This window comes from Hylobates moloch, unplaced genomic scaffold (assembly GCF_009828535.3).
Source record: "Hylobates moloch isolate HMO894 unplaced genomic scaffold, HMol_V3 SCAFFOLD_5, whole genome shotgun sequence".
Classification (NCBI taxonomy): Eukaryota; Metazoa; Chordata; class Mammalia; order Primates; family Hylobatidae; genus Hylobates; species Hylobates moloch.
Genome location: NW_026652280.1, coordinates 151502215 through 151518546, shown reverse-complemented (window position 1 = coordinate 151518546; position 16332 = coordinate 151502215). Strand labels below are relative to the sequence as shown.

At 37.4% G+C, this 16332-nt stretch overlaps 2 protein-coding genes across 2 annotated transcripts in view; one reads left to right on the top strand and one right to left on the bottom strand.

The window, feature by feature from the left end:
• Positions 1–16332, top strand: part of LOC116469888 (fucose-1-phosphate guanylyltransferase) — a 341977-nt gene that overhangs the window by 292066 nt on the left and 33579 nt on the right. Inside the window, exon 25 of the mRNA XM_032155579.2 lies at positions 183–352. Within this exon, the coding sequence (XP_032011470.1) occupies positions 183–352 (170 nt within the window). The remainder of the gene's footprint in view (positions 1–182; positions 353–16332) is intronic.
• The window catches only part of LRRC53 (leucine rich repeat containing 53), a 42032-nt gene that overhangs the window by 22572 nt on the left and 3128 nt on the right, over positions 1–16332 (bottom strand). The gene's annotated exons all lie outside the window — the stretch shown is intronic.

Sequence of the window (16332 nt, the reverse complement as noted above, 5' to 3'; positions counted from 1 at the left end):
AATTAAGCTAGCCTGATGTTGCCACTAGATTTTTTCCTGAAAGGAAAAGCCAGAAGCAAGCTGAGTGAATAGAAATTAAAATATGGGAAACTTTGGAATAGAAAGTTAAATCCATATTTTATGTTATGTCTTCACACCTGTTGGAAGTATTAAACAATTGAAATTGCCCCTCCTCCACTCAGCCGATGTCTCCTGCATCAAGTAACAGCAGTGGGTCTCTCTCACCTTCCTCTTCTTCTGATTGCCTGGTGAGCCGGGCAGGACCTGGCCGGAGTCATGTGGCAGCTTTAAGAAGTCGTTTCGAATTGGAATATGCTCTAAATGCAAGGTCCTATGCTGCTTTGTCCCAAAGGTGAGTGGTAATATAAGCAAATCTCACAGTAAAGTCTTATTTCAGAATCTTATCAAGACAGTCAACTAATTTGATTACTATCAACAGGGTTTGATCACCCCCTGAAAAACTTTGAAAGAGGAGTTTTCAGCCCATTTTTCTTATATTATGACTAAAAATTAGAAATTTTATCATCTGTTAGCCTATGTCCTCTAGTTGCAAGTAACAGACATTAACCTAGCTTAAGTAAGACACGTCTATTTTAGAGCAACAAAAGGGATTTAGCCTGGTGGTCATTGTAATCCAGATTTGGGGGGCCGAGGCGGGGGATCAGGGGTCAGAGAGTCGAACCACGGTGAGACCCCATCTCTAACTTAAACAAATACTTGTATTCAAATGTTTATAGAGCAATATTTATAATAACCAAAAGGTGGAAACAACCCAAAAGTCCATCAACCAATGAACAGATTGATAAAACAGGTTGTCACAACAAAATACCATATAGTGGGTACATAAAACAACAGAAATTTATTTCCACAGTCTGAAAGCTGGAAGTCCAAGATCAGGTTCAGCATGGTTGAGGTTCTGATGGGGGTTCTCTTCCTGTTTTCTAGAAATCCACCTTTTTTCTCTGTCCTTGTACAGCAGGGAGAGCTCTAGTGTCTCTTTATCTTCTTATAAGGGCACCAACTCTACTGGATCAGGACTTTATATTTATGGCTTCATATTTATGACTTCATTTAATCTTAATTATCTCCTTAAAGACCTTTGCAGTCTCCAATGCAGTCACATGGGAGGCTAGGGTTTCAACATACGAATTTGAGAAGGGTCACACTCCAGTCCATAGCAATAGGTTAATCTATAAAAACAAAAAGCAGATGAGTGCTTCTAGGGGATAGAGAGGAGGGAGAAATTGGGAGTAGCTGCTTAATTGTCACCCAGTTTTATTTGGGACTGATGAAAAGATTTTGGAATTAAAGTGATGATTGTAAAACTGTGAATGTACTAAATACCACTGAATTGCTAGTTTTAAAATGGTTATTTCTATGCCGTGTGAACTTTACCTCGATGAGAAAAGAAGCAAAAATGAAAAGATTAAGCAAAAAGGTAAGTCAGAAAAAGAGAAATCAACATTTTTTCATAGCTAGCTCTGCCATTTACATGCCCCAGTTCCCAATAGATAGTCTCTTTGTCGCTCAGCTTAAATGTTAAGTTTCAAGGAGAAATGTATCTGTCATATAATGCTATAATAATTCTGTATAATAACCCATCCCAGAATTCAGGGATATACAATCATAAGCATTTATTTCTTGCTCACTTGTTTGTGGGCTCATTTTAGATGAGCTTGACTCTGAACTACAGGTTGTGTTCAGGTCTGTTCCTTGGGGTCTCTCAACCTCCTTGGACACCCACATAGAAAAATGTACTACCTGGGGTATATTCTTCTCATAGACAAAGGCTAGTAACTCGAAAGGACAAGCCCAAATTTACATGCACATTTAAAGCCTTTGCTCAAGTTGTATCCTCTGACAACATTCCATTGGCAAGTTTCACAGCTGACTTCAACATCAATAGGAAGAAAAAATTACTTGATTTTTAGTGGGAAGAACTGCAAAGCCATATGGCAAAAGGCATGGGTCGCTGGAGTGGCGATGGGGTCATATTTCATTAATATAAACATGGCTGTCAGGGGCCCCTGTTCTAGATGGGGAGCAAAGAAGGCAGTCACTGTGAGCTTCACAGATACCCTATAGAGTGCATACTTTCCAACCCATGGAAGACCAGAAAAGACTAGTTTAAAATCTCTCTCCGTCCACATGAGCACCAAAGCATTTGCACATGGCCCAGTTACACAAGCACACTCACATCCACACCTGCATATACATACACACTCATACACTCCATTATCAGAGTAAAGGTTCTTAAGTGGGAAAAGATTATCTGGAGTTAGCAAGGGTTTCTATACAATCTACAAATTGCAATTGCTGCTTTCTTAGCTGTAGTTATTATATTCCTGATCTGATAAAAGAGTTACAGCTGCAGCTATGAAAAGATGGGACTCTGATTCGTGAAGTCTTTAATCTATAGAATATCATCAAATTAAGTATCAGTAGGTTTGATTGATAACCGTGCAAACTGGACACCATTTTTTATTGGATTTTAGCTTCTCACGTAATTTCAAAAGGACCCATAGGCCAAGACTACATTAGATTTGGTCACATCATCATCTTCCAGTTCTATCTGCTGTTCTTATTCTCTACTTGTGGCTTTTAAAGCTATTTCTCTGAACAGCCAGATTTTGATATTTCTAAAGTATAGTCACCTGAGGTTTGTCCACTTGAGACAGAGGTTAAGAGGATGAGCTGTGGAATCAGACAGATGTGAAGTTAAATCTTGGCTTTGCCATGTACTAGCTCAATGACCTTGTCAAGTTATTTAAATCTCACATGTAAAATACTGATAATAATACCAGATCTTAGAGCTGTTATAAGTAGAGGTACTATTGTCATAGTAGTGACAGTACTTGATTGAAAGATGCTAGCAGAACCAAGCAAAGAATATAGTTCCAAAAATGTAGGCAAGTCAAAGAATTTACAATACATGGAGAGCTACACAGAATAGGAGGCACAGCAGCAGTCCCAGTTAGGCAAATGAGGGATGGAGGAACAGAGCTTCTGCAGCCTTCAAGAATCTAGAGATGTATACCACTAATAATTTTTCAAAAAAATCTACATGCTGGGTGAAAAAACCCATCAGCTTTTTTGAGATGCTCCTTTTGATATTCTCATAGAGCGTTTTATAGCCTTCTGGCCCTTCCTGACTGTTATGGAACTCTGATAAGGGTTTGTCTGTCTGCTAGGTGCAAGTTTCTCTTAACAGCGTGGCATTTCCCTGAGGATTTGCTGTGAGGGTACATTCAAGGTCAGTTTGTTAGCACCATTCCTCCAAGTAAGCTCAATCCTTGCACTACTTGAAATCACCTCTAGGAATAGGTAAAGCGTTTAGCTAAGTTTTAAAATGTGTCAAGATAGAAATTATGTATGTTCTATTCATTACTGTATCCTTAGTATCTATCTAGCGGTATGATTGGCATAAAGTCAGTAAGAAATATTTGTTGGGCAGATAAAAAATAAAAAATTAGATAAATTGGCTCAATAAACGGGAATTATTTTTCACTTGGTGTGTGTAATCAGTGAATGAGCCTTAACTATTTTCTCTTTTCTTTCCGTTTAAATAGCTGTCACTATTGAACATCCTGGGCACTATTTTAAACACTTTCAATAGTCATCTAATTCAGCCTTAGGAAGTAGGTATTCCAATTTTTATAGATGAGAAAACTGAGGCTCATAGAAAAGGTAAGCAACTTTCCCAAGTTAATGGAGAGTGAGTAAGCAAAGCTGGAATTCTCACTCAGGACTGTCACGTGCTTTCTGAGTTTCTCTGGCATAGTAGGTGCGTGTTTCAGAAGCTTGAAATATTTTGCCAATACTTGTATTTGCTGGACTTCCAGTTTCTCCTGGAAGTCAATCTGTGAATAACTTCAGCTATTTCTCCCAAGCCTGCCTTTTCAGCTTGTGTATATGAAGGCAGAGGAAGTGAGACCAGCGATCAATAGGTGTTTAAAGTCAAAGAGCCCAAGGATATAAGAATTGATGGACTAAGTACAGGAGGGCCATGAGTTTAACAGCTTGTGAGACAGTGGTTCTCAACTTTGAGAATCATTAGAATCATCTGGGAAGCTTTTACAAGTACCAGTGCCCAGCACCAATTAAACCAAAACTCAGGGGATTGGCACCCAGGCATCAGAATGCTTTAAAGTTTCCCAGGTGATTCCAATATACATCCAAGTATAAGAAACATGCTGAAAGAGAGTGATACAATGCTAACCTGCCAGTCATTCTGTAAGAAGGAGAGGCAGCTAATGAGAGAGGAAAGAGAAAGCTAAGGTGAAATAGCATCTGTGACCCAAGGGGACCATTTTGATGACTTAGTACGTGCATCATCCCTGCCAAAATTCCTTGCAATGTGCCACTAACTTCTGATCTTTGGATTTCCTAATTAATTCAAGTTACAGGTTAAAATGTAATTTTTTAGTATAGCATTATGATTTTGAAAAATCAGTACAAGGTTTTTCCTATAGTCCCTACTAATGTATGGATGCGGGGACACCTCAACCATGTCTTGAAAAATGATGCATTTACTTTTCAGTTTTTGGTCATGAAGATCACAGACGATAGGTTTGTGTTTTGTAATGCTTGATTTGATGGGGTTTTTGGTTGTTTGTATATTTGTTTCTAATTATTATTATTCTTTATAAATAAATTTAGAGGTGCAAAATTGTGTCAGAGATTTTCTCCACAGATAATAGGAATTCCCTATTTCCTACCAAAACCATAAATTGATAAAATCTGAGATTGAGAAAGGCGCTCTTGAAGTTCTGCCTCTTTTAAAATATTTTGTGCCTCTAGATATATTTGGAAAACTAAGCATGTGGCAGTTGCTCCTCCCACAGGGAATGAAATCCCATCTTGTACATGGATTACATCATGTAAATTTAGAAATGACAAACTGATACACAACCTTTCAGATGTGAAAACCAATTAGTGTTTATGTGGGGCTGGGCTCTGAGAATAGAATGATTTGACCTAGTTAGCTGTCCAGGAGAAGAAAACCAGGGATCCAGAGTTTGGAACTGTAAAACAGATACATTTGGGATTAATTTTTCACACTACAAAAGGGTCCATCAAAGGTTTCTTTAAATAGCTTGCCTAGTGCACTTAGAATGGAATGCAGTTTATAAAAGTTGAAGATAACTTATAAAATTTTAATTTACTCATAGTTTTTCTGGGTTACAACAACTGTGTAAGATGATAGCATCATGAAACTGATGTTCCTAGGAGGAACGAAGAAGGGAGAGCAGCAAGGGGACCATGTCCATCTGCTGCAGTGTAGCAGATGTTTACCAGATAACAGTGGACATGTCTCCTCCTCATCACCCCAGGTCAAATACTCCCCTCTTTCATCTACCACCTCTCTTACACTCTTTTTTTGTACTAAAACTTTCAAATATTCCCTTTTCTTCCAATCTGTCAATCCTCTCTCCATTCCTAACTTCTTGTCAACTCACCACAATCAGCAATTTCAGCACCTTGCTCATGACCACTATAAATGCTCTCACGCATTGCTTTCCTTTCTTCTTCATTCCACTCCACTGCACTCCACTGCACTCCACTCCACTCCACTCCACTCCATTCATGCCTCACTAAAGACCACAGTACTCTGTGCCATGTTATAATTCATGTTATTTTTTATGTGTCTTATTCCCTATTAGATCATAAATATGTTAAAAACAGAAATTCTCTTCTTTTTTGTTTTGTTCAGGTGCCTACAATATCTCATTTATTATTTAACTGTGTGTGGTGAATATTAAATATTTTTATTTATAATAAGCTAGGAAAATTATTAGTTAGGCTGTAAATACCAGGCTTTGTATTTCTGCAATTTAAGTGAGTAAAACTCTGGCACTCAGATTTTTTTGACTCCTACATTCCTGTCAAGTTCAAATACATTCTCATCCAAAAATAATGAACTACTAGATATTCCACTTCCTTTTCACTCTCCCCCCCCTCACTATTAGGGCACTAAATGTCAATATATTTGTTTTTTAATTACTAAAAGGATAGAATGTAGGTGACTAAGATGTGTAAGGAGAAAAGTGACTACCATATTCATTCCGTGTGTTTTTTAAAAAAAATTTTCATATTTAAAACTTCTATAACAAACGGTAGTGTTCTTTCAAAAGTGGATTTCATATGCAGAACATTAATATGACACTTATTTTAGCATGAGATAGAAGCAAAACATAATATTCTAATAAATACACCAATTATTGACTCATTTATTTTATATTCTATTAATGTGACTCTTCATTAGAGAAATGAATAAACAAACAAGCAAACCAACAAAACAATGGACAGAAACATCCCAGCAGTGCAGGTGTGTGCACATTGGGTTACAAGGGACATCCAGCATGCCTTTCCCTTGAACTCAGGGTCTGTACTTTTCCTGCAAATGGGACCATGTCTGATTATTTATTATGAATGAACACTTTACCTATAATTTTTTCCTTAGCTCAAGCAATCCTCCTGCCTGAGCCTCCTGAGTAGCTGGGACTACAGGCATGCGCCACCATGCCCAGTTAATTTTTAATTTTTATTTTTGTAGGAACAGAGTTTTACTATGTTGCCCAGGCTGGTCTCGAACTCCTAAGGTTAAATGATTCAGCTTCCTAAAGTGCTGAGATTATAAATATGAGCCACTGCACCAGGCCCCACAATAACTTTTATTAAAGTATGTTGTTATAATTGTCCTATTTTATTATTAATTATTGTCAATCTCTCATTGTGCCTAATTTACAAGTTAAATTTTATCATAGGTATGTAGGTATAAGAAAAAATTATATTGTTTGTTGGATTCAGTAATATCTCCAGTTTCACGCATCCACTGGGGGTCTTGGAATATATCCCTGGTAGATAAGAGGGGAGGGGGCTACTACAATTTTTATAATCAGCTTGTATTTTCTACCAAAAAAATGAGATTTTTAGTCCCCCTCACCATGAGTGTAGTACATTTTTGCATTTATTTAGATGGTCTTTAATATCTTTTATTAAGAGTTTATAATTTTCTCTATGGGGTTCTTATGTACCTTTTGTGTGGTAAATAGTTACATTCATTGTGACTGCTGAAATCATTTGGACTAATTGCTAACATATTTTTTATTCTGTCTAGTATTTTTTCTCATCCTATCTTTTTTTCTTTCCTTTGATTATTTGAATATGAGCTATATTTCTATTCTTTGGTGGGTACCCCAGAAATTTTAATATATTATTTAAAATAACTAATTATATTTTTAATATGTTTGTCTTATTCTTAAATAAAAGATCTTAGACCATTTTAATTAAAATCATTCTCTCCTGACCTCTGTAATACCTCTTTATTTTAATTTCCAGTATTTTATCTTCACCAAGATTTTATAAATTCCATAATGATTTCATTGTTTTATACAACTATGTTTTATTTAGGCTTATCTCATGTTTAATGTTTCATTGTTTGTTATGGTTACATTTCAAATCTTTCTTCTAGTATCATTTTTCTTTTCCATAAATGCACCTTTAAAAATTATTTAAGCCTCACTCTGTTGGAAGTAAACAAATGAAAAACACTTATATTCCCTCTTTTTAAAGATATTTAGTAGATAGAGGATTTTAATTGTTCAGTTACTTTTTTTCCCTGCACCTTCAGGGGGAAAATGCTATTGCATGTTTTACTTTCTTTGTTGCTGTTAAAATTTCATCTATGAATCTAATTGTTATTTCTTTTGTTTTTAATCTGCCTTTTAAAACTGCTTTTAGAAGTCCTCTTTATCTTTGGTATCCTACAGTTTAATTATGTTGTGTATAGATATAAATTTATGGTTATTTATTTTACTTGTGATATATTATGTTTCCCAAATTTGAAAATTGACATCTTTCATAAATTCTGGATATCCTCAGCCATTGTCTCTTCTAATATTTCTTTATTACATCTTCTTTAGTATCTCTTTCTGGAATTCTAGTTGGATATTTTTTAAAGCTTCTCACTCTATTTTCCAAATTTCTCAATCTCTTTTTAAAAAATATTTCCCGCCATTTACTTTCTCTATCCTGCTTTCTGGGTAATTTTTTCAGATCTGTCTTCCAGTTCACTTATTCTCTCAGAAGCTGGATTTAATGTGTTGTTTACTTTGTTCATTGCATTTGTAATTCAATTTATTTCTAATTTATATTCCAGTTCTAGGAGTTGCATGCCATTTACAATTTTACAGGAGAGTTTAAAAAAGCTGTAGACCCACTTCATACTTTTCTTCTTTTATTTCTTCAAACACATTTTATCTAGAAACATTAATACCTCAAGACCACCCTAAAACTTCAACTTGGAGGTTTTTTTGTTTGTTTGTTTGTTTTTTGAGACTGGCTCTGTCACCCAGGCTAGAGTGCAGTGGCGCAATCTCAGTTCTCTGCAACCTCTGCCTCCCGGGTTCATGCCATTCTCCTGCCTCAGCCTCCCGAGTAGCTGGGATTACAGGCACTTACTGCCATGCCTAGGTAATTTTTGTATTTTGTTCGTAGAGACGGGGTTTCACCATGTTGGTCAGGCTGGTCGTGTATTCCTGACCTCGTGATCCATCCACCTGAGCCTCCCAAAGTGCTGGGATTACAAGCATGAGCCACCGCACCGGACCAACTTGGAGTTTTTCATAGAACACGTGCAGTAATAATTCTGCTTTAAACTAGCTTGTATGTGGGCTGGCAGATGAGACTTCTGAGGGTTTTATATATATATATTTTCTTTTTCTCACTTTACCTGGAGCCAGGAATAATGTAGGTTATTTATCCTCTGCATATCTTTATGTAGAGCGAATTTTATTTTTTCTGATTTACCTAATCTGGATGTTGCCCTTTGAAGATTTGGCTTTATGCAGGTGTTTCTTATGTGACCCTCCACCTTGCTTGGACCCATGATGTGTCTCTACCATATAATCTATTAAAATTCATGCTATAGGTCAACAAGAGTTAGTATGAGAACTTACAGCACTTATATTTACTTGGAGTGATAATCTTAGAAAATCATTTTCTTTTATATTCATACCCATAGTAGATTGTAAACATCATGCAGGCATAAAATGTCTCTCCTTTTGCTGCTGTTTCTCCAGTACTTAGAACAGTGCCCGGTACATGGTAGGTGCCAAACACCTATTTGTGAAGTACGTGAGCATAATGACTTCCCACAAACATGATGCCATTGAATTCAACAATCTTGTGAAGTGTGCCTCATGGTTTCTGTTTTTTAGATAAAACAGAAACTTGAATAATGTAAGTAATGCATGTAACTATTTAATAGAAAAAATGGTAGTTCATAATTTAATTTGGGCCTGTCCGGTAGTGTTTTCATTACATCATACTATCTCTGGAGACTAAACTTTGCCAACATGTTTGCCAACACCAGAACGTTCTAATGTCAAGTTTGGGCTTTGAAGAGAATCAGCAGGGAGCTATCCAGAGTACTGAACTACCTCGCACTTAAACTGCCACATCTAGTGGAACATACTGCCCTCTTGTCTATGGCCAATAGCCTTTGATTGCAGGGAAATTTCCCTTCTCACTCTAACTCTGATAGTAGCCACTTTGCCTCAGCTTATGCCTCCTGATGAAACACTACAATCACCTGCCTGTGCTGATACAGACCCAAACTGAACACAACTCCACAGCGGCTGCCTCGTTCACAGGCATGCCATGGCCTCCCTCTGTATCTTTTTCAATCGTGCCTCTCCAAAACAGCCTCACTCTCTGACCACATTTGTAAAACTAGCGACAACCAATCAGAGCACATAAAAGGATGAGCTTCTTCCTTCTAGGAACTTAACTGAAGTGACACTTGTGGACTAGCTTTGAGGATAGCTCTACTTCAGCATGATTTCTTTATGGAACTGAGTACACGGTAAAATTAAGCTCTTCTTTTCACTTTCTCATTAAATGTACTCTCCACTGTAGTAGTCAAATGCAATCAATGAACAAAAAAAACAACAACAATCTTTTAGCTGACATTTGTGGGCAACAATTGGCTTTCTGGTGATGAAAGCCCAAGAGTTTTTCAGGGCCAGAAATGAAGAAAAAGACCACTCTTTCTCATGCATAAATACAATAGGGAATCAGCATCTTTTAGCTTATTCTACTTAGAAATAATTTTAATATTTATAAATTTAATAAAACCAAAAAGGGTCTTTGGCTTCTAACTTATATTTTACTTATTCAAAGAATGCTGATTTGAAATATGATATCTATAGAATTTACAAAAGACTGCAGTGCTTATTGGAACATTATATTAGTATCTAACCCTCACTTCAGCAGTGTCTTCTGAACTTGTAGGAAGAAGTGTTGTCTTTCTTACTCAGTGACACTGGTGACTTAAGTTCTATGGATCTTGTATGTATAATGAGGAGAACAAGATGTTGCTTGCCTAAATCTAGGAACAAGACTAGTTTTTTTAAGATAGCTATCATCTCTGAGACGTAAAATTTTTGTGACATACACTTCCTGAACGTCAATTATCAAGCTTATTAAGGGCCTGCAGTGGCAAAATATAAAAGGCAAAGGAGAGAAGCTAGAATCTAAGCAAGTGCCATGATGCCTATCAGTTGCCTTTTATCTCTTTCTTCTTAAGCTCATATCTTCTTGAAATGCCCATAGTTTTTACTAATTAACAAAATCAGAAAATCTCCTACTGTTGTGGTGGTATGGGGCTGAAAACGGAAATATAGAACTATGCATGTTGATGTGGCAGTGTGAAAATGTTTGATATACCTCATTATGTCCCTGAATGCCATCTTATATAGATGGGGAAATTAAAGAAAGTGGGGAGTGGTCTTTCACGAAGTTAAAACTATCTCCATGAAGGTCCAAACAATAAACACAGCCATTTATTATATTTACATAACACCTCTTCACTGCATCCGTAGGTGCATACCCAGACAGCACTATAGTGAAATATGCAAGCAATTCCCTTATGCACACATATGCACGAAAAGTGAAAGGAGGGCTATAAATTGATTGCTAGTGCCCTCTGCATTGCATGCTTCTGGTATCTTACAAATCACCAGAATTGGACATAGTCTGTGCTGAAAGGTGATAGGGCTCTATGTTAAGAACTCCTTTTCGGCTGATGTGGACTAAAGCAACCATGTTAGCTGCTTGTTGTTAGCTGCCTTGCTCTCCAGCGCCATCTAGCAGTCAGTTGCCAAACCGCGAGTGAGGCCTCCTCCAGCCCCCCTGACTGCTGTACTAAGGACAGAGGCTTGGAGACTTCACGCGGAACAAAGGTGTGCAGCCTCAAAGTTGAGGAGCATGTGAAAAATGTCAAGCTTTTCCTTGACTTTTAAAACCACCCTTAGTTTGAAACAGCCTTTCTTCATGAAAAATGTAAAAGAAAGAACATCAAACAAAATATTCTGTTCCAAAGAGGAGCTGATGAAAATGGAAAATTAATAAAAGTGAAGATAGGAAAAGAGCCCTACGTGTGTAAAATTGGAACCTTAAAAAAAAAATCTTTAAGGACCTGGATTTATTGTCACACATAAAAGATTTGCATGAAAAGAGTGAGCGAGTGACATATTTAGGTTACAACATATCCACTTGAGAGAGAATGAGATGCAGCTCTCACCGTGGCTATTCTGATGCTGTAATTTCGTGTTCTTTTCTATCCGTCAGCAGTGCTTGTTAGCGACCTAAAATGCACTCCCTCCTAACCCAAAGGGCGAGGCGGAGTGCATTTCCCTCTTCAAGCGTTTTGTAATACTAATTAACTAATTCCCGGCCACATGAAGAGAACCTGCGAAGATTCGCCCGAGGCAAACTACTAAATAAATGGTGACAGATTTCTCAGTTTTCAATGAGATGAAATGACATATTGGGACAACGAATGGCCTGACTTTCTAATGATGAGAGTTTTATGAGGTTTTCATTCCTGGAAATGAAGAGAAACCCTCTCCATTCATACACAAAGGAGGGCCCAGGCCCACTGTTAAGCACATCAAAGCACACAGATCCTGCCTCTGGCAGTTGCGTGTGTGTACAACTGAAAGTAAGACTTGGTCCAAAAATGCTGCTTTTGAGACTGCTTCTGCTCTCCTGAAATATCTGACAGGACAAGCACAGGGACCAAAGAGAACAACTGGCCTAATTAAATGTATACAGGCAGCACTGTGTTCTGTTCATCCGCCCTGACTCCAGCTCTGGCCTCGCCCTGCTCCCTCCTGACTCCGGTGTTTGTGTTGTGAATCTGAATCTCTTGCTAGCATGGCAACTGTTGCTACGTTCGCAGCAATAAGAAGTGGGTGATGCTGGTGTCTCTGTAATGATTCAGATACAAGAGCAATGATTTCTAAAGAGATTTCTGAAGCAGCTCTTACAATGGCTCTGAACAGTTTAGCAGGTTTAATTCTTCATGGATTTTTTTTTTCTTTTTTTCACCTTTAACATCTTCCATGTGGACTACATCTAAACCTCATATAATGCAAAAATGGCATCATTCTTCCTTTTGCTTACTAGTATTTGAAGCAGGAATCTTCTTGTAAAAAAACACACTTAACCAGTTGTCATTTCTTATTATCTCCTTGGAACCTATGAGATGGAGTTTTTCTTGATATTTAGGTAATGGCAACTAAGGAAATCTGAAAAAATACTGGACCCAGGAAGAAAATAACTCCTGGATTAACCAAAGTGGACTGAAAATCTTCACCATTAATATTTGTGATATTCGCTGAACATTTTTTATTAATGAGCAGATGTTTTAAAGGCCTCATCTGCAAACGAGTACAAAAAATTTACTAGTGGATATATGTTTGCCACCCTGACTTCTCTTTCAAAGAGACAGTGGAAAAAATGAATCACTTTTTGTTTTTTTGGCCTTCATCAGTCTCTTACTTGCCAGCCCAGCCAGTGTTAACTGTGCCACTAAGTGTCACCAGATGCTAACACAGCCCAGGCCCTAGGGGGATATGATGTAGCTAATATTGCCATGTGCACTGATGGCAATACAGACATGGCCAAAGGATAAAAAGAGAAGACACATTACATGTTTTGATCTGTGACATAGAACAGAAATGTGTATTCGAACATAGACACTTACTATGTTCTAGACGCTATTGTGCGTTTTTTTGTATGCCTGTCGTAGCACAGACTTATCACAACTCTTCTACAGCTAAGAATTATTTATCAGTATTCTACAAATGAGAAACTGAAGCACAGAAAGTATAAATGGCCTGCCCAAGGCTTCGTAACTAGTAAACAGCAGGGCCAAGATTTGAGCCGAGATCAGCCTGATTCCAAAGCCCATGATCTTTTTACTACTTGCTGAGCTGCTACAGTGTGAGACAAGAGAGCTGCTGTCACACTAATCAGTTGTGTGACATGAGCAAATCCCTTTCTGCCCTGGGTTTTAGGATTATCATCTATAATGAGGCATTTGAATTGGATGCTTGCTATTCAAGGTGTGACTCACAGACCAGCAGCTCTGGCAATCACCTAGGAGCTTGTTAGAAATGTAGAATCTCAGGCCCCACACTGGACCTGCTGAATCTGCATTTTAACAAGATTTTAACAGGCAACTTGCAAATATACAGTAACCAATCTCTGTGGACCCTTTTAGCTTTAGTGTACTGTATTTAGAATGTCACCTTGCTCTTATCTCTTTCTAGATTCTGTTCCTTCTCTAAGGTTGTTTTACCGCTCCCTATGAGCATTCCTAATCTCATTCTTATACTTGATGGAAAGATTCACTGTCTTCTCAGAAAAGATTTATCTATCTTAATTCATTTACCACTTTCTACTTGGTATCATGTCTCTGTTGAATAAGTTTCTTGAGGGGGAGAGCCATTCATATTAAATAATTTCATATCTGTAGTACCAATTGACAAGGTTCATTAAGCTAAAGAAAATATATTGAAAGGAATGTTGAACAAATTATTATCTTAATTTAGTTACAAATATGACATAGTGTGCTGATCGCAAGATCCCTGTATTATTCATTACAAATATTTCAAGGCAAGCACAATCCAAGTTCTTTAAATATACGTCCAGGAAAATTTGCAAATAGCACACATGATGAGCAGTTTTTACGTTTCTTCACCCCCCCAAATCTTTTTAGCACAAAAATACATAAAGGATTCAATTAAGACCAAGTTCAATCCCAACATCTCCTCCTCTAGGAAGTTGTCCTAAATACCCTCAAGTAGCTACCATCATGTTTGTTGTTACTATATTCTGTACATATCCCATCAGAGAATAGAAACATTATTGTAATTATTGATGTCTTCGTATGTCAATTGCCATACACGCACACATGCACACGCACTTGCACACAGAATAAGCTTCTTGAAGCGAGGAACTGTGTCTTTTATTTTTGCATTCTTCATATTTATCACAATGCTTGGCATATAGTGTGATGGATATATGTGTATTGAATGAATGAATGAATGAATGAATGAAGAATGAATGAATGACTCAATCAGTACAAATCTTTCTGGCCCCAAAGTCTCTTTTTTGCTTTAATGTACTTCTTGTTCTCCTTCACATTAGGATGATTCACTGACACCAACAACATGGAGATTCACAGTTCTATGGTGAGAATTTCAAAGAACTTGTTTCAGCCATGTTGGTATTCCCTACTAATATGGTACTTTAGTGTACTATGGCATGAGCTAGTCATCCAGGAACATGGGCTCTGAGACTTAGGAACTCAAGTACCTTTGAAATTACAAAGGCTGAAAATTGAAGCAGCGTTCGTATTTTTTCCTCTCTGGTTAGTCAGGTGTTCATTCAACAAACATTTGCAGAGTCCCTATATTGTGCTGGGAGTTTGCCAGGAACCAAAGATGCCAAAAAGCAAACATAGTTTAATATTTCTACCTTTAAGTAGTTTGTATGGAAAGTAGACCCCAAATGTATTATAATGCAATGTGATTGTATGCAATAATGGGCACACGACTCTAGAGTATTCTAACACAGAAGGAGGCATTACTAAGAAAAAGGAGAGGCAGGCAATGATTCCATCAGGTTAAAGGGCATGTGGATAGCTTCTTGTAAAAGGTGGCCTTGCCAAAGACATGCAGAAATACCTAATGTAAATGATGAGTTAATGGGTGCAGCACACCAACATGGCACATGTATACATATGTAACAAACCTGCACCTTATGCACATGTACCCTAGAACTTAAAGTATAATAAAAATAGTAATAATAATAGCCATCATAAGTGTAACCACACTGAGTTCTTGTTTTGTACCAGATAACAGGCTATAGTACTTTAAATGTGTTATCTCATTTAATCTTCATAAAAATAAGGAAGGTATTATGATTTTTTCAATTTCACAGATGAGAAAAAAATTAAGTCCCCAAAATACAAGTGGCAAATGCCTGATGTAGGACTTAAACCTGGCCAGAGTAGTTCTAGAACTGGTGAATCTGGACACCAAACTCTACAAAGGCAGAGAGAAAAGCATTAAAAAAATAGCCCACAGGCCAGGGGGCAGACTGCATTCAGAGGATAAGTAGCGAATCAGTCTGCCAGAGCGGTAGCATGGGAGACTGCACATGAACTGAGAAAACCAACAGCAAGCTATGGGTCAGAGCCCAACCCGGGGCATATGTCTGGTAGAAGAGAGGCTCAGGAGGAAGGGTGTTTTGCTGATAACATAAGTGGGAGTTAGTGTGCTGTACTGGGAAAGAGCTTGCATCTTGAAGCCAGAGGTATGTGTTCTAATCCCACCTCTGCCTTCAAGAACAGTGTAAACTTGGGCCTCAGTCACTAAAATAGGGACCATAATATTACCTTGTCTGGTTTTTACAGGGTCTGCAGAAAATTCATATAAAACACTTAATATCATCCCTGAGAAACTTGTGTTGTTTTGTTTTAAACTAAAGATAAATGTCCCTATTTCACAGTTCTACCCACGGATGGATAAACTCCTTTCTGAGGTTGAGAAATGAAAGCCTGTGTCTATCTGAAATTCAGGATCCTTATTCAGACACTTTCTTCTTCTTTTTATCACTTATTCTCTTTGAGATAGTAGAGCACTCCTTTTTCCTCATTAAATAGCAGCTTTACCCATACATTTCTCATAGCTTTTCCTTACTTATTTACACTACCTGATTGTCAAATTTGACAGTGTTGACCATTCCTCAGTCAAGTTGCCATTTGGAATAACTTAAAGGTTTCTGGATGTTTTCTGCCCAGCAGCTATTTATGACAATGACAGAAATCAGGAAAATGACTTTTGAGGATTTCAATTTTTCTCTATAATCCCTGAAAATAAAGCGATAGCCAATTGTGAATGTGGCTGCTGAATGCTAGAGTACTACATAAAAATAGAAAAGATTTAAGATGCTTGAGAACTAATAAATCTAAAT